Source organism: Amia ocellicauda, chromosome 1 (assembly GCF_036373705.1).
Source record: "Amia ocellicauda isolate fAmiCal2 chromosome 1, fAmiCal2.hap1, whole genome shotgun sequence".
Classification (NCBI taxonomy): Eukaryota; Metazoa; Chordata; class Actinopteri; order Amiiformes; family Amiidae; genus Amia; species Amia ocellicauda.
In genome coordinates this window covers 10,466,160-10,493,650 of record NC_089850.1, presented here as the reverse complement: position 1 = coordinate 10,493,650, position 27,491 = coordinate 10,466,160, and the positions used below count along the sequence as shown (strand labels likewise).

Genomic DNA, 27,491 nt, shown 5'->3' with positions numbered 1-27,491 from the left:
CGTAAGAAGGATGTCGTGTGTCACTCATGTCTCTTTCGGCTCCTCACAGCGCTGTAAAGCCGGACACAGAGCGATACAGAGACTCACAGGGTCTGGGGCTACAGCGGCCTTAGTGCCTCAAACACGGCTCCTCTTCTGTACTCGTCACAAAGTGCAGCAGTTCTCAAAGACTACAATTCTCTCACATTTAAACATGGACAAGCCAATGTAGATCTATTTACAGGATCAGATTTATTGTTCTATTTCCAGTGAGTTAACAGGTAAAATGAGAATAGTGTGTTACATACATACTTATTACACATGCATTGTTTTTCATTATCATAATTTTTCTTTCTTTCTCTCTCAATCTCAGATCACTGCAGTCCGTACACAATCAAGGGTATATTTTCATTTAAGATTAAATGTTTTACAATATATATACAGTTGCTCTGCAACCAAAAATCAGATTCATTACATAAAATGCTCTTTTAACAATATAGATTTAAAATATTTTGCAGTATTTCAAATTGATGCCTTGTGGGTTTCAAACAGTATCAAACAGCTTAAGTGGGAGTTAGTGGTTTCAGCCCATGCTTTTGGTAAGCGGTCACGTTTTCCTCTAAAAACGTAAGATAAGAGAAGGTGCCTAGGTACTGTGTAGATGCATGAAGAGGTATGGAGAGATTTTAAAAACGATTATGAAAAGTGTTAGTTGAACCTCTCTCCTTTTTTAAATTGTGGGCTGTAGCCGAAACTCCACTGAGGAGGCATTTTCTGTGGCTTACAGTCTGGCCCGTCCCCTCGGCTACAGGAAGTTCTAACGGATCAAACGGCTGAGCACTGACACTGAGCGGTGCACCGGGATGTGAAAAGGCTGGGGAGGCTATGAGAGTAAGATCTCCGAAGAGAATACACCCGTCTACATCATTATCCTGAGTGCTCGCCATCATAAACCTGCCTCCTGTTGTACCGTAGTGGTGTTCAGCTAGAAATGTGGCAACAGGATTCTCAACCATCCCTCATCAGTGCAATTCTGCATTTACCTGCAAACAACTAGTAAGCATGAAGGCTTCGAGGCTGGTTCCCCAAATCTTGCTAAATGTTTTGAGGGAGGATCTGCTTGACAGTCCTGTCTTTTTTCACCTCTAAAGTCAAGCAGAAGGCACTGGCCAGGTGAGCTGCCCTGAGCTCCAGCAGGTCACACACTAAGCTTGGAAAGGTGTCAGGTGACTCTCGTTAGGATATTCTCTGGTAATAAAGTCACGTGATACTGTGGCTTCTCTAATCTTCGTCGCCTTCCCCTTCTCTACAGTCACATTGGCACATCACAGTGTTGAGTGACACGAAGAGACTAGCCGAAGAGGGGGAAACAAATTAAGAGAAATGTACCAAGATGGCTTTCAGGATTGACTTGTACGACTTACTATAGGGAACGCAAAAGTAGTTAAAAATTAAATATATTAAAATGAGCGAGAGGCAGCGTGAATTAAACCTTAGGGAAAGAATGAAAATCTGCAAAAATCTGTCCAATGGTGTCATGTGAGGATGTGAGTAGAGTAGGGTATCGTTTCCTTTTTTGTTGAAGGCAGTATTAAAAATGGACTCTACCTGGGATCTATCTGGCAAGACAGATTGTAAGGCAGGATACTGATCATTACAGAAGTATAAGTATGTATTCAACAAAACAGAAGCCTGGTGTTAAGTTTGTTGGAAAACAACGTGTGCGGACAGCAGTAGTGTTCCCAGAAAACAAAACTGAAACGGCAAAATGTAACGCGCAGGTATTACAGCGTCAAGTTGTACCGTGACAGGCATTCAGACCAAAAACAACACCGGACGGCGAAGGGGAAGAGGGTCTACATAGAACGGACACAACTCTGCAACTCTGTCATACTCAGTGTTTTCACTAATTTCAAGAATTGCAGGTGCACGCCCACAAGCATCCATACAAAATGTGGTTAGAAACAAAAACACAAAAAACTAAACTAAAAGAAACCTCCAGGGTTAAGAGTAGAGAGCTTGTTTCAAGGATCTGAGCACATGGATGCCCAATTTTCTGTCTACCACAGAGCGAAGAGAAGGCCTTGGTCCACACAGAGAGAGCTGAAAGGAAGATGTGCCACAACAGCAGTATTTATAAAGCCCTGCCAGTCAATCAAGTTCATTCTCAATGGGGACAGTGGAGTTCAATTGGCAGAATATCATCGGTCTGCTCTGCAAGTCCAGGTTTTAGCACCACAATGAAAGAAAATGGTGACTCAAGTCCATTTCAGTGTACATTCTTATATAATTCCCCCCCCGTATAGGTGCTTTAGGATTTTTTAAATTTCCTTAAAACCATGCAAGAAATAAAATATTAGGAAAGCATATTGTTTGTTTGTTTGTGTGTTTTGTAGAGGAAAACCTATACATTAAACTATTCTATTCCGGTAAAATACATTTCTTTTTACAGTGTTTGTGTGTTTAAAGAACAAACTTAAAATGTCTTTAGTCAGATGTGCTGCTTCGAAAATAACCCTGCTGGGATCCCATTTCCCCCCCGTCTGATTTGGTTGTCAGACCACAATAACATAACCCAGTGAGAAAGTGCATTTATTGCAAGATTGGCTCCCTAAAAAACGTAAAAATGTTTTTGTTCCAAGACTTAAAAACTCGCCCTCTGAATCCTCTGCCATGGGTGGGACAGTGACGTGACGGTGTGTGCGAACATTTCCATAGCTTGCAGATGGGACCCCCGCGGACGGGTCAGCTGACTGGAGCCCATTCCAGGGGTGGCTGGTTCCCTTTCCCGGAAGCAGGTGTAGCGGATACGAAATCCACTGATGATGAACACCACGCATAAGCAGAGAATGAAATAAAGTTGGGGCTCGTTCTCCGACACCCCCTGCACCCCCCGTGGGGCTCGTCAGTCCACAATGAAGTGTACGAACGTCACGGGAAAAGCTCCTCTTCTCACCGGCTCTCCTTCAATGTGCCCCAACTGTAACAACAAGAGACAGGGCACCATCAACACTCACAGCCAGTGGAGTGACTGAAGGACACATCATTTCATTTCTTTACCTCCACCCTGTGGGAGGAATGGACCAACAGCAGGGGCGTGTTCACTTCTGAGAGGAGGTCTGGACTAGAAGAGCCTGACAACGACCTTTTTAACACTTTCCTTTCATTAGAGCGAAATAATAAATATGAACAATACTGTGCATTTACATACGTGCTCAACTTCACACCAAAATCTCAACCAAAACACTCTCTTCACAGCCAAAAACAAACACAAAATGTGAAAAACAGCATTTGCCATCAAGAAAAAACAATGGTGTAAGAGTTGGGGGATTTGGAACTACATCTCATGAACATCCTTTGAGAACAACAAGCTAAACAGTAATTTTTGAGGCAGATTTTCTCTCTCTCCCCCTGCCCTCCTCCCCCTTTTTAAAAAGCACTTCAGTGAAAAACAAGTCACAGCTGGTCCCTATTCAGAAGAGAGAGATCCATGGGAGGAAGGAAGCCTGAGAGTGTGCCAGTATTAGATCATGGGTTTGAGATGCCGTCTCTAGGATTGAGGCTCTTGGATGACGGTCAGGGCTTCTTTCCCTGGGCCCCCGCAGATCCTCTCTACTGCACTTCCTCTGCTGCAGGCCACTGTACTGACTGCCTGTGCCCCCCCCCACCTCTCGTGTACTCACCCACCACTCCTGGTCCTCCTCGCCATCGACCACGATAATCTCCCCCTCAGAGAAAGTAAGCTCGTCAGGGTTGTCCGCCACGCAGTTGTAAATGGCTTTTACCCTCTTGGGCTTCGGTTTCTGAAGAGGGGACGAAAAAATTCAAAAAACAAACATGTACATGAGGGACAATAAAAGTGTGAATTCAAAAGCCAGCCACACAATTTGATGCATGGCTGTGACGGTGTCTAAAGAGCTCCAACTTTCAGTGGAATGATAAAACCCCCTCTAGATTTGAATGGATAAATACATTACTTAAATAGTACAATATGGAAAGATTCTTTATTAAAAACCAAAAGGCTCCAATTTACTATATGATCTGGGGATCCATTTCCAGTCTGTCTGTAATTAGATACATGGTTAATGTTCTATTACATGATATGTTTCTAGTGATTGATAGTGTTTTGTTTTTAATGGTTTAAAGAGTATGAAAGCTGTATTTGATATAACTGGGGACTGGGATTTAAGATGGCAATTCTTTCTTCACTTTAATTCCTAATTTACTAATACCTTGGTTGCCCACCTGGAAATTAATCTTAATACCTTTAAAGATATACCTTAAAGGTAACATGTGACATTCTTTAAGAGCATGGAGGAGTTTTTTGTTTTTTGTGTGTTTGTAACGTGTTTTTAAGGGTTTAAAAACAAAACAAAAAAAAAATCACTTCCACCAAATGGATTTCTTTATGCTTGAAATTATATTAAATTGACAATTAACTTCCACCCACCGCAGCAGGGAAGCTGAATAAAAACACATTTGCAATCAATTAAAAGATATCCATGGAGACATAGTTACCATGGTGCAGCCTGCCAGTACCCCATGCACTTTCAAATTGTATAGCAGGACAGGACAGGATGGGGGACTTGGCGGAAGTGATCTTTGTGCGTTCTGTCATTCACAGTTCCCTGCAGAGAGGTCTACGAATTCAAGAAATATCGAGTGTTTGGGTTTTGCGTTAACCGCCGCTTTGACAAATGCAAGGCAGGTTAAAATCTGTGGGGGAGGCAGTGATGTACGTGCAACAACACCTGCAACATAAAAACCACTAACTGCACTGCTTTACAAACATGCCAGTGTGAACGGGTACAGTCCTAGATATTTGCCTCAAGGTAAGGACTCCATGAGGAACACGGTGTACCGTGGCACAGCTCTCCATTTCTTGGGGGACAGCAAACTGGCTTGTGTAATTTGTGTTGTGTGGTGGAGATGGGTATTCATTTCTGTAGTGTGTACTTGTTTTCCGCCAAGTGCTCGTTAACGAGTGGGGAAATTGACCAGACTTTATTAGGTAATAAATACAATGGCAAGGCTTCCTTGTGTAAAACTGCCATTTTAACACAGCTCTGGACTAAAGTGACATTAAGTGCCGGCTTCAGTGCATTAGCTTGTTACTGAAAAAGGCTTGGTGGATCAACGGAGCAATAAAGCAGAGCGGGCTTTACTGTAGATATTATGTTACCATATGCTTCGGAGGCCAAAGGAGCAAGGCCATATGATTGCTGAATCCAAGAAGTAGGTTAGTTTCATAACCAAAGCACACCACAAACTGCGCTTATCATTTATTCATCCATTCATTCTTAAATGTCAGTTTGAAAAACATTCAAAACACTTACAGGCCATTTATAGAGTGTACTGGTTATGAAAGGTTATGAGCGTACTCCTTATCACAGGGTTTTACAGAGTTAAGCACTGTTATTCCACAGTCACCCAGGTTACAAACAAGCTCCAGTGGCTATTTAATGTTATTGCATGTTTTCTTTACCACAGGGTAAATATTCCCCACTTCCCCGTTGTCTGCTGTATGCTGATTTATTGACTTTGGGGACTACAAATGCAATATAGTACTTTGGCAATTTGAAAGACTGGGTTTACTTTACAGTTATCCACGAACATGGGAAAACAACACCAATACGCCCACCTTGGTGTACAGACAAACTAGTTACCAGACTGAGAAAGTGTCAGTGATTGGACAGAGGAGATAGGTCATGGGACCAACCTTCCATGTTTACAACCAATAGGGTACAGGTGTGTAGATGTAGCCCCACCCACTCAATCAGGTACTTACAGCATATCCCTTCCTCGGCATGGGGGCAGGGGGTGGAGCCTGGCCAACAGAGTTCTGGGAAGGGCTTGGTGACCCAGGGATGTTTTTATCTGTTCAAGGGTACAGGAAGAAATGTAGTGAGGGAATGAAGAACTGTGCGTTTTCAACATGCCAGTTCTATTAAAATCGTTACCAGAGCCTAGAGACTTCCTTTAACTTTAACCACCTATCATCAATAAGATTTTGATGGCTAAACAAACTCCTTATTGCAAACTCTCTAACTGTGTATTAGTAATTAGAATAGTATTTTGCATTGATTTGGGAATCGATGCGATATGAAGGAGAACCATTTCATGTTCTGATGCATTCCTGCTCCAGTTTCTAAACACTGTAAACATACGCTGGCATTGGGATATTGCAGCCAAAAATCACGACATGATGGTTCACTTTAGGGAACTTTTATACTTTCAAAATCAGGCAAACAATCTTCCTTAGAGACTGGATTGTTATAATAAATACATCAATATACATTGTTCTTATTTACCTGGCTTTACTATAGACCCAGATCCAGCAGGAAGTCCTTTATTAAACGTTTTATCCGTGCTGCGAAACACAAAACAAAAACCTTAATTACTGTAAGGAAGCATGAATGTAAATAAAAAAGCAGCAGCTAAATTGCTATTGCTATTACTAATCATAGCTGCAGGGGTTATAGAAAAACAATTTTATAGGGAGCTCCACAATTATACATACTGTATACTTTACCCCCACAAATAGAAATTGCTGCTGCATTGTTCAAACAGCAGTATTATTTTTTAAATGTAAAAATCAGTGTGACCACCAGAATAGTAAAGTGCAGTCAAAAATATAAAGGCAAGGCAATACATAACATGAACTACGGCACACACAATCGGAGTGGCAATGGGCACAGGGGCTGTGTGGGGCGGGGAGGGCATGAGGGGCGTGTCTACCTGGCTGGGGACTTGGGTGGGTGCGTGCGGCCAGGCGGCTGGGGCGGCAGAGGCGGTGGGGAGGGCTTCACTGGCGGGACGGGAGGCGGTCCGGACTGCTTCGACTGCAGGTTCATGGCCTCCATCACGCTCACAGTCTTGGCCACCGGGGGTGGTGGGGTCACGGGTGGAAGAACTGTAGGAAAGAAATCAAAAATAGACATCAACACCAAACCCTACTACTCTATTCTCAGGCCAGGTCTGTGAGTTTGTAAGTGAAGCTCTTTATTTATTTTCACTTCATTCCACCTGAGCAAGTGACTTCATCATAAAAATAACAAAATATTTTGCTCCTTAAAAAAGACAGATAACCTTGTGGACATAGTGGTTCTGGGTTTATACAACAAAGGGTTTCTGTTTATTGAGATTTGCATCTGTTAAGCTCAACATGATAAACAAGTTAAGAAATTAACTAGGATCTTTTATTCAGCCATTCAGGAATGTCTTTCTGTGCATAACTCATGGCAATTAAGACTCTTCCAAATCAATGAGTTCAAGCAACTGCATTTTTTTGTATTCACTTCACAGCAATTAATTGTAAAATAAGCTATTGGGTTTGAGGTGAGAACTAATAATAATAATAATAATAATAATAATAAAACTGCCCTTAAACATGAAGAATAATGTTTGGGTGGAGTTACAGAATTGCAACGGACACAGACATGGACATTAACTTGCGTATTTTTGTCATCTATACATTTATCTTATCTTAAGCATACAAAACAAAAGATATGTTGACATAAGTCTACAATTTAATCAAAATAGGATGAATACAAAAAGGGGTGGCCATAATATATTATATATATATATATATATATATATATATATATATATATATATATATATATATATATATATATATATATATATTAAAAAAAACAAAAAAAAAAAACACCCTTGACACACAACTCCCAGCAAAACAGGAAGCACAAAATGCAGCTGTAGCAAAGGCAACCATATCCAATAAGCTGGCCTTGTGCTAATATTTCTGCCGCTGGGGACAATGTATTGTGGGAAAATGGCTTTGTAGCTGGCTGTTTAATATGGCACTTCTGTATCGAAAAGCAATAAAAAATACAAGTTTACATTGTTTTTGACAGGTCTCTCAGGTCTTTGAGCAATAGGAAACAGGCAGTAGGGAAAGTGAACTGACGGGGAGATGCACTGAGCTGGGTGCAGGGTGAGGGACGGTGGGCGTTACTCACTGGCAGTGGAAGTGACGCGGAGAGGGGGCACCGGGGGGTGCATGTTGGGGGGGTCCGAGGAGGATCTCTGTCGGCCTCCCACCTCCACAGATCCAGTCTTCCATCCGGCCGAACCCGAGGTCTGCACTCCGCCGCCCAGCCCCGACAGCTGCACTGTGGACACAGGAGCACGGACGTTACCACACCGCCGGCCAAACATGTCAAAAAGCCACTTGCATCGGAACTGGAGGCTCTCGACACCACCTGTGCCGGGTTAACCAAGGTACGAAGCGCTAGCCCTGACGCGCATGCATCGAGACAGGAAGAGAAACAAACATCCCGATTAATCATTTCCTTAAAATCAAGGTTGAACGAGCAGAGCAGCCGTTGTCTTCTGTAAGATGAGCAACACACAGTCCAGAGATGTGTGATCGTCATTAGGGCACAGCAGATTTCATGTTTGCTTGTTTTTTAAGTCCAAAATCAAACCTCTGAGGCACCCCAATTAAAAATGCAGGAGTCGATGGCAGGTTTGCATTAGGCAGAAGGAAGAACCTTCTGTCAAAGAAGCGTCATTGAAACTTGGAATTGTATTTTGTGAGGTTCAGGAGGAAAACTGCTGTTGTCCAGGCCAGAAACTGACTAAAACAACTGTGCTAGGCAAATTGAAGAGGCTAGAATTTGTGCCTGTGGATAATGACGATATATGACCATTGGCAATAACCCATGCTGTAAAGCGACTGCTCCAAGTGCTAAGAGCAAGGCAGACATGGTAGAGTTTAAAACAATGAAGAGTGCTTTATTTAACCCTTTTCCCAGTTTTGCTGCCTTTATTTACTGGCAATATATCCAGGGAAATTATGTATAGAAAGTTATAATAGAGACGAGGGAGATGGGACCAACAAGGATAGAGAGATACAGGTACATTTTCATATAGAGAGATACAGGTACATCTTCACATTTCAAGACAATGTTAACCGTAAACAGCAGCACAGTGAATTGTAGTATGAGAATGTAATGATTACAGAGTTCATTTAGTTAATCAGCACATTAGCAGGTAGGAAACTTCCGCTTTTGAATCTGTCCTGACTTCTCATCTGGCTTTCCCTGCAAGGTAATAGTGATTTCAAAAACGATTTTAGAAAATTCAGGTTGCTTGAGGGAAAAACAAAAACAAAAACATAATCCACTAATACTTGTTTTATTAATTCCCCTACACAGGAATCCACCTTAGAGTGCTTTAGGATAAGGGGTGACTTGTGGTTTTACAATTAAATATCAGTCTATTACTCAGGTTTTTGTTTGGCCACATAAAAATGTTAAAATCTTCCAGTTCAGCATACAGCCAGTAAATGAACTGCAATACATTAGTTTGCTTTTGGTTTGGGTTTGTTCCAGGGGACATAAAAAATAAATCTGTTTAATGCTTTTCATAATTAAGTAACCCGCTGTGCAAGGCTGTGTAATATTATGAACTCTGAGATAAATGCCTGGCTTTGACTGAGGGAATTCCCAAGAAGCCAGGACCTGTGAAACTTTACATTAGACATTATGAACCTGCATGACTGTCTGACTGAGTACAGCTGGTGGTAGTGTAACAAAGCCCAGTCCTCAGGGCACTCGTATACAGAAGATGAAATTCAACTGTAGTTTTTAAGGTTGAAGAGTTATTGGCAAAAATAAGTAAATTACGCGGGTTGTAAAATAGCGGAGTACAGGTTCTTTAGTTAATAGGATGCCCATTTGTGGATTGTATCAAAAAAGATGGTTCTATACATTTAATTCCTAAAGAGCAGAGTTTAAAGTGTGTCTGTCTGTCTGGATGTTTATCAGTAGCAATGACAGGATGTGGGACCTGACCACTGGCACTAACCCCCCCTTCCCTTTTCAAATGCCACCTACATTTGTATTTTTCTGCTTGTAAAGAGGAACTCTGCAAAGCAACTCATTAATAATGCTTTGCTCTTTTGGCTAGCAGTGTTTTAGAATTAATGTACTTTGATATGAATCTACATGTTTTTTTTTCCATTTTTTTTAATTAAACACTCTGCAGAACCAGTAAAATACATGCTGCATCTCTTGGCAAGGACTGATCCTGATGACATCGGTAAATATGCATTTTCCACTTCATTGGCCTGTAGAAACTCAAAGGCTCTCAGCTCGAAACTGGGGAACCCTCCCCACCCCCAGCAACTAACAGCATCTGTACTGTCATCATCAACAACCATAGTGTGTGGCGGTCAAATTAAAGGCCAATGCCAGCTCACCTTTCCCTATGTTGCGCGGGGGCAGTGGAGGGGCAATGGTGGTGACGGGGACAGAGCCCTGGTTTGGGGGGGGGCTGGAGCTCAGTATTGCCCCGTATGTCTCGTTGTTCACCATGCTGGGAATGTAGCCTCTCTGCTTGTCCTTCACCAGGTTAGCAGCATCTCGGGCCAGGGCAGCGGCGCTGGGTTGCATCTGGTTGGTGCTGGGCTGGTAGCAGCTGACAGGCCGCTCGTCCCGCCGGTGAGGGCTAGGCTGCCAAGACAGAGAGAGGAAGAGAGACGGTGAGGGAGGAGGGCCAGAGCTCCCCACACTCCCACTGCACAGGAGTCTGAGCCATCCCACTTACTCTTGAGTAAGCCAAGAGTTCTCAATTCCAGGAGATGCCAAGAAGTCACTAAAAGATGCCATTTTGCTTCATGTTGAATAGCACATACAGTGAGGGAAAAAAGTATTTGATCCCCTGCTGATTTTGTACGTTTGCCCACTGACAAAGAAATGATCAGTCTATAATTTTAATGGTAGGTGTATTTTAACAGTGAGAGACAGAATAACAACAAAAAAATCCAGAAAAACGCAATTAAAAAAAGTATTTGATCCCCTATCAATCAGCAAGATTTCTGGTTCCCAGGTGTCTTTTATACAGGTAACGAGCTGAGATTAGGAGCACTCTCTTAAAGGGAGTGCTCCTAATCTCAGCTCATTACCTGTATAAGAGACACCTGTCCACAGAAGCAATCAATCAATCAGATTCCAAACTCTCCACCATGGCCAAGACCAAAGAGCTGTCCAAGGATGTCAGGGACAAGATTGTAGACCTACACAAGGCTGGAATGGGCTACAAGACCATCGCCAAGCAGCTTGGTGAGAAGGTGACAACAGTTGGTGCGATTATTCGCAAATGGAAGAAACACAAAATAACTGTCAGTCTCCCTCGGTCTTGGGCTCCATGCAAGATCTCACCTCGTGGAGTTTCAATGATCATGATAACGGTGAGGAATCAGCCCAGAACTACACGGGAGGATCTTGTTAATGATCTCAACGCAGCTGGGACCATAGTCGCCAAGAAAACAATTGGTAACACACTACGCCGTGAAGGACTGAAATCCTGCAGCGCCTGCAAGGTCCCCCTGCTCAAGAAAGGACATGTACAGGCCCATCTGAAGTTTGCCAATGAACATCTGAATGATTCAGAGGAGAACTGGGTGAAAGTGTTGTGGTCAGATGAGACCAAAATCAAGCTCTTTGGCATCAACTCAACTCGCCGTGTTTGGAGGAGGAGGAATGACCCCAAGAACACCATCCCCACCGTCAAACATGGAGGTGGAAACATTATGCTTTGGGGGTGTTTTTCTGCTAAGAGGACAAGACAACTGCACCGCATCAAAGGGACGATGGACGGGGCCATGTACCCTCAAATCTTGGGTGAGAACCTCCTTCCCTCAGCCAGGGCATTGAAAATGGGTCGTGGATGGGTATTCCAGCATGACAATGACCCAAAACACACAGCCAAGGCAACAAAGGAGTGGCTCAAGAAGAAGCACATTAAGGTCCTGGAGTGGCCTAGCCAGTCTCCAGACCTTAATCCCATGGAAAATCTGTGGAGGGAGCTGAAGGTTTGAGTTGCCAAACGTCAGCCTCGCAACCTTAATGACTTGGAGAGGATCTGCAAAGAGGAGTGGGACAAAATCCCTCCTGAGATGTGTGCAAACCTGGTGGCCAACTACAAGAAACGTCTGACCTCTGTGATTGCCAACAAGGGTTTTGCCACCAAGTACTAAGTCGAAGGGGTCAAATACTTATTTCCCTCATTAACATGCAAATCAATTTATAACTTTTTTTGAAATGCGTTTTTCTGGATTTTTTTGTTGTTATTCTGTCTCTCACTGTTAAAATACAGCTACCATTAAAATTATAGACTGATCATTTCTTTGTTAGTGGGCAAACGTACAAAATCAGCAGGGGATCAAATACTTTTTTCCCCCATTGTAGATATACACTGATTGGACACTTTATTAGGTACACCAACGTGATGGAGTTGCTACCCCTTTTGCCTTCAGAATGGACTCAATAAGGTGTGGAAAACATGGCACAAGGATGCTGGCCCATATCAGCTCCTTTGCTTCCCATAGCGGTTGCAAACTGACTGACATATAATGATGTTCAGATATCCCGTGGCATTTAAATGTTGCTCCACTCGTATGAAGGGAACCAATGTGTGCCACAAAAACACACCCCACCCCATCACACCGCCACCACCAGCCTGCATTGTAGACATCCCGCAGGATGAATCCATGGACTCCTCTGGTTTTCACAATATGCTGGTCCTCCCATCAGTGTGAAACAACAGGAACTGGGTTTCGTAAGACCAGACAACAATTTTCCAATTCTCCATTGTCTAGGGTTTGTGTTCCTTCTTGTTTTTTCACTTACAGGAGTGGGATTGATAGGTTGTCAGCTGCTTAGGTATTAAAATGTGACTTCTGGGCAGTAAGGTGACTTCAGCTGCAGTTGCGTCCGTCTCCCTCTGCATTTCCTCAGACAAACACGTCAGCTCAGCTCTTTGCTTGGGAACGCATTCATTCCAGCAACAACATTGACTCCAGTAGATTACATTTATATCAGTAGCAAAACTTTACTGTATAATATTTATGTCCAGATGTTTCTCTCATTATGTACAAGTAGTATTACTATAATTCTTATTGCTCGGTTGTTTCATTTGCGCAATAATGCACTGATATATTTATGTGTAAACTATGTTGGAATTTAGAGGACCGGATTTGTTGTTTATACTAGATTGCCTAAATTGAAATGTTGGAGATTCCAGTGTTAAGCCCAACCCTGAAGAAGTTTTAGACGTCTGATTGCGTTTCTAAATTAAAAAACAACAACATCCGCAGGTTGCCGACCCCTGGTCCAGCACAAGCAATGTCAATGCCGTTGCTGCTGCCGAAGTGGTATACAATGGTGAGCCAGGGCAGGGAGGGAGACGGGTAACGACATCAATATGACAAGTCAGTGTGTGTTCTATAGAACTATTCTAACAGTTTACAGAGTGCATGTGTTATGTAGCTCTCTGAAAATAGTACTGCTTTAGTGTACAACAATAGCTGTGATGCAACTGGTGGTGCTTTTAGGAGCTGGTGAGTGAATGTGCAATTGGGGGCGGTGGATTATCCACAACCCGGTTGTGGCGGGCTAGTCCGAGTCAATGTCCAGGGCCATTTTTAGTCCCAGTCCGTCCCTGCGTGAGGATATCACTGGCTGTGCAGTCTATTTCATGGAAAGGGGAGGTGTATTAATAAAGTGGCCACCCAGTGTATATGTATATAATGCTCTGTTTAAGATCTGTTTAAGCAGCACAGGTTATATATAGGGCTGCAACAACTAATCGATAAAATCGATAATAACCGATTATGAAAATCATTGTCAACGAATGTCATGTCACGGGGAGCATTTACGGAGACACCACTTCCATAAAAACAGTCCCACGCGAAATGGCAGATCAACCGGCGGCAGAAAAAAGTGTGAGGCCTAAGTCATCTAAGGCATTGGGAGCATTTTACATTAAATGCAGCAAAGATGGTAACCTGTACGTTATGCAAAGCTGAGCTTGTGTGGCATGGAAGTACCACAGTGATGCACGAGCACATGAAAAGAAAACACGTTGGTGTCACGGATGAAGGTGAAACATCAGCACGGTAAGCAACGTGATCTACTGTGGCTCTACTATGTTCACACGCTTGTTTTCAGTCTTTCTATATTTAATGCATCTATATATCATTTATTATTCATTGGATGTTCATTGGATTGGTGGAGATAATAAAGATAAATATCCCACCTTGGCAAAATTAGCTAAATTCTACTTGTGTATCCCAAGCACCTCAACACCATCTGAGCGTCTGTTCTCTGCTGCAGGTAACATAGCTTGCAAAATGAGAGCCAGCCTCAGCCCGAAGCATATGGACATGCTGATATTTTTGCATTCAAATTCAAAGTTTTGGAAGAGTGAATAAGAAACATGTTCGTATGAACAACACTGAACAGTGACAGCTTTCCTCTTCTTCTGCATTCTACCTCTATATCAAACAGTAACTGTTGTTTGTTAATTTATAATTTTGATATTTCAACAAATTCTGCTGCTTAAAATCTCATTACAAACATGTTTGTGTCGTAATTTCATAATGTGAAGTTTATACGAGTACAACTCAATGTTTTGTTTTGTTTTGCTTATTTATATTTTGGATATATAAGTTTTACTGTTTAAAAACTGGACAAACTTTTGTGTTTTATTTATTTTTTATAATGTGAAGATTATATTTTTAAAACACAATTTATGGCTTTCATTTTGATTATGTTTTGGATATTTAAAGTTTTGCTGCTTAAAACTGTGGACAAACGTTTGTGTTTTATTTAAAGTTTAAAATGAATGTAAAAATTTAAGATTAATTAGTAAAACTATGTGGCTTTTGCACCTTTTAAAGTACACTGTTACAAATACATACCCTGATTTAGGGTTTAATTTAGTTATAATAAACAAAAAATCTAATTTAAAAATTGTTTAGCTTTTTATCCGATTAATCGAAAAAATAATCGTCCGATCAATCGATTATCAAAATAATCGTTAGTTGCAGCCCTAGTTATATATACAGTACCCACAGCTAGGAAAAGTTTGATTATATCCCCATGAACACAACACGTGTGGAGAACTGTGAAGGGAAACTTATTTGGTTTAAAACCATGACAAAAGGGGGACTTTTTTTAGTGTGGGCATTTACCATGAAGGGCACCATAACATTCAGCCTGTCATATATTAAAAGAATAGTATACCAGCCCACATCACGAGTGTAATTTATAAAGCCAGCCGTAGCATTGCTGGGGTTTGATACAAGCTCTATTCAGACTATAACATACATGCTACACTCCAGGGATTGATATAAATTCTCAACTTGTGAGATTTAGTCGTGGTTTCATTGTTGAGCTTGAAATAGTCCTTGATATGGTCTTTGGATCCCCAAAGGAAGACAAAATAATTGAAATAATCGGGGTCTGGCCTTGAGGACCAGCTTAACTCACTTTTCCTGAGTGACACAAGCACAGTGGGACACACTCACCTTCTCCTCCATGTCTTCGTCGCTCTCATCCAGATCCTCGTGGTGTAACCTCCACTCATATTCCACGTGGACGTGAGCGTTGAACTTCCCAGACAACGCCTGACTGAGCTGTCGAAATGGATAAAGAACAGCCAGTAAATAAAAAGCGGTGAGAACAAAACGCATGCCTCTTAATTTAAATTCAAACCATCTTAGTTTCCTCAAGTGTGCTTACCAGCTCCTCACACTGCGTGTGCTTTAGTCTTTTGGCGATGTCAAGAGGGGTCTCTCCCGATTCGTTGGCTGTAAAGAAAGTCCATTTTATTTACCACACAGTCTGGAAAACTGGTTATTTAAAAAATGACATGCTTCACGGGCGCCTATTATGTCATGACCTAGACCCAGGTTAAAATTGATGAACTCTGGCCTGTACTGCGAAGATACGGTCAAATTCTAATTTCTGTGGGGAAGTCTAGCTGGTGTAATTTCAATGTTCAGGACAGAGAAGTTTCCACTGCCCCAAAGCTATGAAGAACTGCTTATATAAAAAGAACTATTTCAGCATGACCTCATTCAATGTCTTCCTAAGCCTGGTAAGTGAATGCAGTTTTCATTCTTCGCCAAATAACACATTCAAGTATGCTGGCTGAAGTTGCCTGCTCTTTGTTAGTACTTTCATTTGATTTGTAACAAGATACTTAATTAGCGCATTTTCCCACACATTTCTGCTTCTAATTTTCAGCTCTTATCTTTTTTTGACTTGATTTATTTTAAACAAACCAAACGCAGTCTTGTGAGAAAGCGATACAGAATCTGTGCCAAACTTGGAGATCCTACTCACTGTTTAGTCAATGCAAGCCTGGGAACAACTTTAGAGCAACAGTTGAGCCTCCCACTGTCTCTAGCCTCTCTGCATAGCTAAGGAAAACACTCCCCAAGCCTTATTATTATTTATATTGAGCCCTGGTGACAAATTAAGTCCCGTTCACAAATTAAATTTGAAATGTATATATTGTAAAAGCAGTCATATTTCTGAGGAGTATTTTGTTTCCCCTAATAATAATATTCATACTTGCTATTAATTCTTACATGTGTATTCAGCTCAACTTGGTTAACAAAGAAAAAGCAAACCACAACAACAAAAACAACAACAAATCTAAAATCGATTATATTAGATTATATTATTTGACTGAAATACGAACCAACATTTTCCTTTCTCGGTTAAAAGTTTGAAATGACTAGAAAGGGTGACGAGCCCATCAATACGCAAGTCTGGCAACCCACGTCTGCCTTCTTTCACAGACACGGCCTTTTACACAATTCAGAAGGTACTGCAATGACTCTGGGAACAAGATCACTCACTCCTCTCCCTACATTGCTGCCTTACCAATGTCAATGGACGCCTTCCCTCTCAGCAGCAGTTTGAGGCACTCCACGTTGTCCGTTAGGCAGCAGTAGTGCAGGGCAGTGCTGCCTTTCGTGGTCTGCTTATCCAGATTGCCACTGTGAAACAAACGTCCAGGCTGTGGTGAGCAAGAGCAGCTTTGACTGGAGAGAACAGCTTTTTCTCACAGTGACGATTCAGTGCTACGTCATGATGAACTGAATATTTGAGGTATTCGTTCTCATGTAAGCAGATTGCAGATATATTTTGATACGCTCAGGATAATGTTATGATTATTATTTCTTCATATGTCTCTTTATTATGAGGGTTAGTTTCAAAACTGCTTGCCTGTTCTGGGTCAAGAAGTCCACAATGTGGAGAGACGTCCGGTCCACCAGTCGGACGGCCAGGTGAAGTGCGGTCTCGCCCTGCTCCTGGAGGAGGGAATCAAAGAGACACATGGGTTGGAGGTCAAAGTCAACAGCAAGGACACAACTGGACTTCCTACAGGATTAGCACAGTGCCCACAGGCTCACATATGTTTCTAGCTCAATAAGGTATATGGTATATTGTAAGGATCATGGTTTTGTCCCTTTTATTCCTCAGGTTTGCTATGGACAACTGATCATTGTAACCCCTCCAAAGAGAGAGTACAAAACTAAATGAAAATATATTTAAAGCCACTATAATAAATTAAACATGTCTAAAGGCATTGTTAGACTCTTTAGTGAACTAATGGAAACATAAAAAAAAAAAAAAAAAAAAAGATGGTTTAATCACATCAGGGTATCAGTTGTCTATTGGTACATTACAGACCACACTGAGCCTTACAGGTTAATGTACTAAAGAACTATAATAAAAGCTGTCAATTTGATTATACTGCCTGCTAAAACCTTTTGAGTGCCTCATATACCTTTGCCACACTATACTCTCAGAGTCTACGATATAAATGTTCAGAAAGGAGTGAATAACGGCTGTGCGCTCAAACAGGCCCCTGAAAAAGACAAATTCATTGAATGTCTAGAATAAGACAAAAAAATGATTTCAAAATAAAACTCTGGGGAAAATCATAAGATTTTGGAAAGAGTGAAGGCTTTAATCCCAGGAATGTGTGCTGAGCTTCTTTACCCCTCTCACCTTTCTTACTTACTTATTCAACTTCAAAGTCAGTGACACAGGGAATAAACTGGCCAGCCTTAATGGCAGTTCCCTAGCCCCCATCAATCTACCAGTCCTCACTCTGACACGCTTAATGGCCGGGCTCTTAGTGAACAGGGGCTTACGTGTCCGTTTGCCAGTGGAATGGGCTCCATCAGATCCACGCCGTCTGCATACACTTGAATCAGAGAGAAGATATCCCTGGCCTTCACGGCTTCACACAGACTCTGCAGCTTGGCGGCATTGTCGATGCACTTCTTCCTAGCAAATTTCCTCTCGGTGTACTTGGCTGTGATGTAGTCCTTTCGTGCCTGCCTGAAGGAAAGAACAGATACTCCTTTTAAAAAAACAACTTGAATTAAAAATATAGATTTCCCTAAGTGTTTCACATGCATTCAATCTTCCAAATACAATAAGCCCAGCCTCGCACCAAACAGGATGCCTCTGAAGACGGCAGTGTCACAATTCAACCAATCAGCACGTTCTATAAACCACTGAAATCATCACCTGCATTACACCTTGGGAACACGTTCAATCCATAAAGGTAGGATGAAAACTCAGGATGCCTCTTGTCTGTAGAGGACTTGATCTGAAGAACATGGCCAGAAACTCAATGGAGCGCTTCTCCACTGAAGAGTGTGGAAATCAGATGGATATGATCGAAGAACTGCTGCCCAAAAAGCATTTCGATCCTCTTGCCTTTGATCCAATACAGCGGATGAGAGAAAAAGGACTGGCGAAATGACTTTCACTTACATGTCGCTGGTGGGGTTAGGTTTGACCAGGTCCTCTGCACACAGATTGGCTTCCATGATCTCATTGAAGCCAGCGTTCCCGACGTTCTTGGCCAGCTGCAACCGACAGAAGCAGGACAGCAATTCTCACTATGCGCCCACAAGCACTTAAATCAGCTCATCAAATGGAAAATGAAAGAGTTTCTGAAAAGAGAGACTTCACACATTTGGAGAATAAAATTAAATGTTGCTATATGTCAATCAGATTGGGATGAATTAATGTTAAGCCACAGCACAGATTCTCTAATCTCTTTGATAACCCCATGGAAGTGAGTGTGAACATATTTTTCAGTGGGAAGGGAGGCTGTCAAATAGATTCAAGTCATCTAGCTTCCATCTTGAAGAACATCATTATTTTAACTATCAGCTGACTGAATTAGAGGTCAAAGCAGAGGAGCAGAAATAAGGAGACAACAGACAGGCAGTAGCAGCAATGAAAGGACAAACATGTAGTGTGTGCTTGTGATGTCATTTGCAGTAGCACTCCTCTACATTACCAAGAGCTCAGATGTTCCCAAGACATCCAGGGTGAGGGACTGTATTCGGGAGTAGTGCACGCCGAGTTCTCTGTGGATTCCAGAGCATTCGATACACGTCACGATTCCAAGATTGGTGGACAGCCACGTGGGATCTGAAAAAGACCAGGGTTTCCAACGCTGAAAATCAGTTGGGTTGTGTAGGAAGAGGTTCATGATCCAAGCCTAGAGATAATCAGTGTCTCTGAAACCAGTGGTCTAGATTTAGTCTAGAAGCAAGAATTTGGAACCATAATTAATTCTATACAACCTTTTCTCAATGAATGAAAACTGAGCTTTGAGAGATGACAGTCTATCATATTGTAACTTGGTGTTTGTCCATTGAGCACATAGGCCACATTTGCAGCCTTGCCAGGGGATCTGGACCTTTAGACAAAAGGTTAGGTTGTGTGATTGGGATGTGTGAGAAATCAGGTTTGATTGCCAGGCTCCTCCAATATATTACAGTGGCAACTCGGCTCCTGATGAAGATCTCACAGACTGAAATGTTGATCTTGGGTATAACCAAATACAAACACCGCAGAGTATTATTTGGCAGGGTGAAGATAAGTACTGTTTTTGTTTAAGCTTTAAGCTTAATCTACCCATCCATCTTGAAATACTTTGGAAGTGTATAACATTTCTTCTGTCTGCAACAACCTGACTCAGCAATCTTGAAGAACACACAAGCCATTTTTCTTTTCAACGTTAAAACTTTAAGTCCACCATCCCCGACCACCCACAGCGACTCACTCTGTGCCCCGCAGTCACAGCACACATCGTTCCCAGTCATCCTCTTCACTTCGGACAAAATGGCTTTGGTCAGCTCCTGGACGATGTTGTTCTCTCCCACATGTTGGTCCCCCTTGAAGGCGTTGTTCAGAGCCTCCTCCTTACTGTTCTGGAGGACCGAAATCCATCTGAGGTCCCCGGAAACAAGAACAAAGACACAGAATCACCAGAATGCCACCAAAAACCCTAATAAATAACCTGCGTATGCACAGGAGGCATCAGACACAATCAACCAAGATGACACACAGCTGACTGTAGGCCGGAACTCAGGCATTCGAACTGAATTACTGCTCTTTAAGCCACACTTACATTTGACATTCAGGTTCATCTTCTGCTTGAAAGTGATAGGTCCTGTCATCTGTGGAGAGTAATGGGAAATGGCATTTATAATTCAAACGAATCATGTGTGTGTTACACAATGGATGACTGGTTAATATGGTGAAGGAAACACTAATAATTTCGAGCCCCTGGATGCAGGTGACTGTTGCTGTGGTTTCAATTCATAAAAATACACACATCAAATTAAAACAAAAAATAAAAAACCTACATGCTTATAGGTTTAATAATTCAAAATGATACCTTCTCAAAACTGTCCAAAGTATCAAGGAGCATTGCTTTTTCCTGCATCTAAGTATTCAGAAACAAACCAGGTGGGTAGGTTTATTTTAAACCTTTTTTCAGCCCTTGGTAAGGAATTGGCAACAGAGGTTTATCCTGTATCAGAGAACTACAGCAAAAGATCAGGAGTCGCAAACAGTTCTATCCGCTTCACTTTGAAATCTTTTTCAAATGATTAAAATCGGTTTTCACCTTGGGGAATGCAGACAATCCAAGGTAACGTTTTAAATAGGGAAAAAAACCTACAGGAAATTAGGGGGCTTTGCACATTTTCTTTTTTGGTTTATTCCACTTTTCAATTTGCAAATGAATCAAACCATGGCTGAAGACACCTTATATTTTAAGAAGTCTATTTATCCTTCCTGTATATGTACACTGCTTCTGCATTTCTCCATTTATTTTAGTAAAAAAAAAAAAAAAAAAAAATTATACTGAAGTGAAAGGATATTAATTCAGGTCCAGTGTCTATAAAAAGAGGAAGCAAGAATGAGACTCCCAAAAGCCTCTGTTTTAGAGGGGGTGTCAAAAATAGACATTCTTTTCAGTCTCCTGGTTACGTGGTTTTGTTTTTTGTTTCTAAAGAAAGCACAGAGGGAATCAGGGTTTTTGACGGCATGATTTTGAAATACTAAGATTAAAAAACTACTTATTATGGTTCTCTTTATTCCTTTGTTCTGTACATGGGGGGAGGGGGGAAGCTTGATAAATTCAGAAAAACATTATTTGTCTTGCTTAACCAAGTAGCCTCCGATTGCAGCTCTTGCACATCACGACTCATTGTAAACTAGTGACTAAAAGGTTTGCTTAATTCAATTTGCAATGATCACTAATCAGATTTACAGCTGAGTTGTACATAAAGGCAGGCATTGTAAATGCACAAGGAGCTCAGAGTTGAAGATCATTTTGCCTTTTGGGAAAAATTAGTGTAAATCAAGCAGCCTTTCCAGGTACTACTGTAATACTTTGTAGCCTGTGAAGAAATGTGGAACAAATGGACAGGATTTAGGAGCATTAAAAAGTGCATCAACCTACGTGATATGAGATCAAAGCTTTTTTTCTCATCTGGGTTGCGTTTCACTTGACAGGTTAATAGATTGAGCTTTGCTGGTGGTCTGTTAGCCTGGGTGAGAGAAGCAGAAATAAGTATACATGTATATATTTTAAATAAACAAAACGTTAAAAAATGCAAAAGATTAATTCTGCTGTAGAAAACAAAAACAATGCAGACTTTCAACCCATTTCTGAACTTGTAACATGGTGATATGAAACGTAAGTGTTGGTTAACTGATATAAGTAAATGTTAAACTATGGAAATGAGATTATCTCCCGATTCTAATGTTTAAAACACAAACAAGAGCTACAGCGTTACAGTTTTCTTGTTGGTTTCAGGAAATGAGTCACCAATAACTTCAGATATGCAGTAAAAGGTATAATCCAAATAGCATTCAGGTGTATCTTTTTTAAACTATTACCATGGTTCTCAAATATGCTTATTTATGTTACAAAACCATCGAAACTTAGGTGTTTCCGGTTTCCTGCTTTGGTTCAATTGCCCTTTCTTTCCTTCCAAGGGAACCGAATTGAAACACTGAGGTCTAATATTCCAAAAAAGGAAACGTGATCAGACTTCTTTCCTCCCTCCCTCGCTACACAGTCCGTAGCAAAGGAAGGCAGAAAAGCAGCTCTAATGGAAGGAAATCGAGTATGCTTTCAGGAGGGGAGGGGGGGGATCAATAGTGCTGTCAATGGGAAGGGTAGGACCTTTTTGTATGAAGGGTGAGAGACAACTATCCACTTACCGGTAGTTGAGAGAGGAACATAGTGAGTACAGAATTAAAGTAAGATTGGCGTTAGGCCAGGGTTCAGTCTTTACTGTGTGATTTTAGAAAAAAAAATGTGATGTACTTTTTTTATTCATTAAAAGTGTTTTAATGGGGATGCACACTCAAAAGGCATAGAAGCGCCGAGGTCATCACCGAGCCCATCCCTGTATTCGCCAAGTTTTTTTTTTTGTTCTAGGCTCCATAGATGTGGCCCACTATCAGAGAACAGTATGTGCAAGTTGGCACATCATCTTGAAACTGCAAATGCCGAGTTACTGCACAAGCCCTCTATTAGTAGTTCATTAACACAGCCTGTCTGAAGAGTAACTTGTTTCTATGCCGGCAACAAAGTGCCTTGTTGTGCAGGGAAACCCCAGACAGTCTCAACACACTGGGGGGGTTACAGCTCAGCTCTTTACTGTGCAGCTGCCGTCAACCACCGTGTTCTCTTTCATAAGGAAAGTACGTCTTACCGTTCCATGAGATATAGTAAGATATCCGTTTTTCACTGAGCATTTTCTCTTCTGCCACACCTTTCTGAGCCTGAAAAAAAGGCAGAAAAGCATTTGACCTTCTTCCGATTATGTAATGGCCAAGTTCACATTGACTTTCACAGGCATTTTGGAAGAAATATATTTTTCCACACATATAAGATCGGTCAATAACCTGAAGCCGATTCCCAGTAGATTTCCATACGTCAATCCTCACTGACTTTGGACACGAGTCGCTCTGACGCAATGCCTTTGAGATTGCAGAGACTGAGCCACTCAAGGGAAAAGATAGCATTCCTGTTCAACTGATATTCCCCACTTTGCTGTCCAAAGAGTAATGAGAGATGCTACTTCCTCTGTCAGAGGAGGTTCTGTGTCATCGCCTGCATGGCAATACCAGCAAGTGGCATGGCAGAGGAAGCAATTAGGAAATTAACAATCTTAGTCGGGACACCCACCCGTCACTCTTCTTGTACAGATTCCCGCTGCGCTCCGTGCCGTGCTCCTTGTTCCCCTGGGGCTGGTGCAGACTGTAGGCAGTGCTCTGACGCACCTGAGAATCCTTCAACAATAGTGCAATACATATGCCAATAAGTACACACAGATGCCTTCCAGTCAAACACGCACCTTCTATTGTATGTTGAGATGTGTGATTAGCTTTGTATGAAGAAAAAAATAACCTCACCTACACTAAATCTCTTGGCCTTTCAGTGTTGTTCAAATAAGCAACAAATGTCTCTGTGGTTTCCAACTTCCTAAGTCTAAGCGTTCTGCATGAAACTAATGTACACCTTATAAGACACTAGTTCACCCAATGATATTACTATTTAGTGGACCACTGGAATTAAGAACCGATTGTATATATTTTTTTAATAATTGTTTAATTGCTTAATGGGACCTAGCTAATTACAAATCAGAAAAGATCAACAGGAGCATCAGAAGAAGCCATGCACAGCTTTTTAGTCAGTGGAGCTTCAAGTAAAGTTTTTATATTGACTTGATATCCATGTAAAAGTTAGACTGACAGAGTGCGTTTCACTTCATCACAAAGACAACGGTACAAGTAACTCGCCAAGAATACAAATACACTTACTCTCCTAGACTTCGTTCACAAAGAGGGAATGCAGTAGAGGGAAAAAGAAAACAGTCTTGAGAAAATGCATAGAAAGCTCTGCGCAGTTGATATGATAGAGGGTTCAGGTTTGAAGCCATGCATGCATCTCGCAAATATTACTCAGTAAGGTTACCGTATTCATGGCAGAGAATAAATCAAACAAAATGTAAATTCCATTTCTGGTACTTTTGTACTTACATCAAAACCAGTTTGAAAAGAAGGGAAGCAAAATACTCATTCCGGAAATAAAAAACAAATCATGCACTCGAGTGACACTTGAAGAGGACTACAACATATCTCGAGTGTGATCTCATTAACGACACAATACGGAAACCAACCCCCTCCCACTTTCCGCCTAGAAAAAGAAAACTCCCAGCATTTTAATACAAATTAATTGGGAAACTTGAAACAAACATAAAACGATGCCTTACCTCCTTCTGTTCCACCTGCAGTGAAGACTTCAACACATCTCTCAACTGGGTGAGCTGCTTCCTCTCCTCATCCTGGGCCTGCTTTATCTGAGGGGGGCCATTAAACCATAAGACCAGGGGACACTCGAATTGACTCAGCATGGCATTGCACAGAGCAGAGAAACGCACTAAATTGTACAAGTCATCAAACTCTGCCAATTCCAGGCCTCAGGAGTAGCCAGGTCATGTTGTCTTCTCTTGTTAGACCTCTGTTACTGATATAAACACCGATTGTTTTATTGTTACAGCTTCCCTCCTTACGTTTTTTCCTATTTGAAAAGTTGCATTGCTCTGGCAGGTTAATTTAAGCCTGAGTGTCAGACAGGTTTATTACACTAGAGCCATTTTAGATTCCATATGGAAACCATGACCAGAATCCATCATTGTACATTGAACTGATTTACACAAGAATTATGTTAGGAAAAGATGTCTTTATACAGAATTAAGGGGATGAAACCAAGAACTAGCTTTAAGAAACGGCTCAGATTCTAGGAACAATAATATACCAGACTACCAGCATATCTCTCTCAATTTGTAATCTTTCTTGTGTTCAGTTCTACGCGAAGTGCAGCATGGTTAGTTATTGTTCCACAGTTTATACAAGATAGTGGTATAGGTTAAAATCTTTATGAAAGATAGACCAGATTAAAATCAGCCTTTATAGATTGTCTCACCGTGTGCAAATCTGTAGCTAGCTTTTCGATTGAGGGTTTAAGGTTCTCCACTGCCTTCAGCCCATCCTGAAAGAAACTGAGAGCCAACGCGTTATTTATTTCATCCGCACACAGTCACCCTTCAGAGGGTCCGCGAGTAAGATGTAAGGGAGTGTGGCCCGGGGCTGTGGTCACTTACTTGCACTGGGCATGGAAATACTTAATGAGGTTCTGGAGCAAGTCCACACCCTTCTTGATTTTGATCTCGTTAACTTTGAGGAGATACTAAATCAAACAAACAAACAGAAACAAACAGCGGGAAATCAGGGTTGGTTTGTTTGCTTTGAAGTCCAAACTGTTGTGGAGATCTATGAACAAGCTAAAGTAAAAATGTCAGAAAAGAGATCGTTCACTGGTATGATCATTTGTTTTCCTGTCACGCATTAGACGTTCTGCAAACACTACAGTTCAGCTTTTGATAAATACATAAGGGAGTCAAACTACAATACCACACACCCAATCCGCCTTTCTGGAATGCCACTTTTCATGACTAAAACAAACTTCCGAAGTAACTATTGACTCCAGTACTGATTTGCATTAGTCAGTAACAGAAAACCAGCACTGAAACGTATTGCATCTGTGCACATTCTTTTTATAAAATCCTTTTTACAAAGAAAATCAATAAACTTCTGCTTTGCCTTAGCTTTACTTTTAGATTTTTTCTCCCCACTGCAACAAAAGAAAGGAAAAATACATAACCAAGATTAGAAAACGCTGTAGTGGGAGAGATGCTGGAATTCCCACTGACCTCACACATCTGCAACTGAAAAAAACGTCTCTCTTTTTCCATCTCCTCCGCAATCTCCGCTCCGCTAATCTCCGTGCGTATCATTCCGTGCTGTCGCGCATGCTCCTTCTTCTCCTTCTCAATCTTCGTACTGAAAAAAGGGAAAATAAAGATGAATCGTAAAAACCCTGCGTCAGACACTACTCTGACAAAATGCAAATGCCATCAAATAAATACAATTTCTACATTCCATGCAACAGGGCATTCTTTTCGATATGCTGGAAGAGCATATACGCTACAGGAGATGCATCTTTTTGGGCTCCTCCTCGAAGGGAGTCCAACAAATGCTGCATTTCTTCAGGTTAAAACACAAAAACCAAAACAAAATTCCATTCCGTCATGCGTTTGCTGCGCTCGAGCGTCAATCAAGATGAAGGTTAATGCTTCTCTCATGACCACTGGTGGTCTGGAGAATCATCCATAGCTTTTATGATTTTAACCCAAGTCAGAGAGGTGTCAAGGCCATTCACAAACCAAACCTGAACAGTCTAAAGTGGTGTATATGGCATCAGGTTTTTACGTAAAGGGAACCACATATAACCCTGAAGCAATCAGTTACGTGGGCCTGAAGAATCTTAACATAGTTCTCAACTATGTGTCAAATCTTACACCACTTTAAAATTCAGGTTTTAGTACATCTGTTACCACACAGTATCAGTCAAGCAAGTCATTCAGGTTTATAGTTTTTTCTATCAACAGCAAGATACATTTCCACAAAGAAGGACTTCTCAATTTTATTAGTAGACATTTGCACAGTGTAATATTCAGTGGAAATTGATTTAATACAACAGCATGGATCTCACTGTTGCATTGCCAATGACTGTTCAGCAAAAAAATTTAAAAGACAGCAAATTGAATTCAAACTGTAAACAACAAATACGATAAATAATTTTTTCAAACCAGTTTAATGCCTTCGGGGCCAAACTTGCGTTTGCAGTTAAGTATTTCATCTCTTTTTGTCTGGAAATATAAAAGGACCAATAGGAATGGAGACTAGATTTTTGTCAATACACATTATCTACCCTCCATGAATAAATGTCTGCCAGTATCGATTATTCATTAATCGTCTGATCATGTTATTTTTAAACCAAATTAAAGAATTCTGTCATTGATTAAAATGTGTTTTTTTTAAGCTTATGCACAGTGCAGGAAAGAAACATCATATCATTCCTTTCCTTACAGCAACATACCATAAAACTAATCAATTATATAAAGCCAAGCTGTTTAGATGATTTTTTGGTCAAAGGATATTATTTCCTTTGTTTGTTTGTTTTACCAAAGTGTATTTTTTTCAAAAAGAAAGTATAAAATTACCCTTTCAGTAAAGAATGTCCTTTGCAGCTTGTAAAATATATACAAATTGCTATAAAATAACTTATTCAACATGGCATGCATGAGTACAAGTAAAAAAACAAAAACTGGTTTCAATATGATACTTTTCCACAGAACGAAACCAAGAAGTGGAATGAGAATACAGCGGATTTCAATGGCAGTAATGTTTCCTTACAATATCTTAACAGCTTTAAAAACTGTG

At 41.1% G+C, this 27,491-nt stretch overlaps 1 protein-coding gene across 1 annotated transcript in view; it reads right to left on the bottom strand.

Moving 5' to 3' along the window:
• Positions 1–212: 212 nt before the first annotated feature.
• asap2a (ArfGAP with SH3 domain, ankyrin repeat and PH domain 2a) overlaps positions 213–27,491 on the bottom strand; it is an 85,308-nt gene continuing 58,029 nt past the window's right edge. The window contains exons 6-28 of the mRNA XM_066716252.1: positions 25,919–26,048; positions 25,310–25,395; positions 25,132–25,207; positions 24,419–24,505; positions 23,332–23,435; positions 22,856–22,925; positions 21,592–21,679; positions 20,251–20,299; positions 19,903–20,069; positions 19,132–19,265; positions 18,597–18,691; positions 17,966–18,155; positions 17,031–17,116; positions 16,686–16,801; positions 15,534–15,601; positions 15,320–15,427; positions 10,208–10,460; positions 7,962–8,114; positions 6,718–6,892; positions 6,291–6,349; positions 5,768–5,856; positions 3,663–3,782; positions 213–2,959 (exon numbers count right to left, since the gene is read on the bottom strand). Coding sequence (XP_066572349.1) covers positions 2,885–2,959; positions 3,663–3,782; positions 5,768–5,856; positions 6,291–6,349; positions 6,718–6,892; positions 7,962–8,114; positions 10,208–10,460; positions 15,320–15,427; positions 15,534–15,601; positions 16,686–16,801; positions 17,031–17,116; positions 17,966–18,155; positions 18,597–18,691; positions 19,132–19,265; positions 19,903–20,069; positions 20,251–20,299; positions 21,592–21,679; positions 22,856–22,925; positions 23,332–23,435; positions 24,419–24,505; positions 25,132–25,207; positions 25,310–25,395; positions 25,919–26,048 — 2,578 coding nt within the window. The 3' untranslated portion in view covers positions 213–2,884. The remainder of the gene's footprint in view (positions 2,960–3,662; positions 3,783–5,767; positions 5,857–6,290; positions 6,350–6,717; positions 6,893–7,961; positions 8,115–10,207; positions 10,461–15,319; positions 15,428–15,533; positions 15,602–16,685; positions 16,802–17,030; positions 17,117–17,965; positions 18,156–18,596; positions 18,692–19,131; positions 19,266–19,902; positions 20,070–20,250; positions 20,300–21,591; positions 21,680–22,855; positions 22,926–23,331; positions 23,436–24,418; positions 24,506–25,131; positions 25,208–25,309; positions 25,396–25,918; positions 26,049–27,491) is intronic.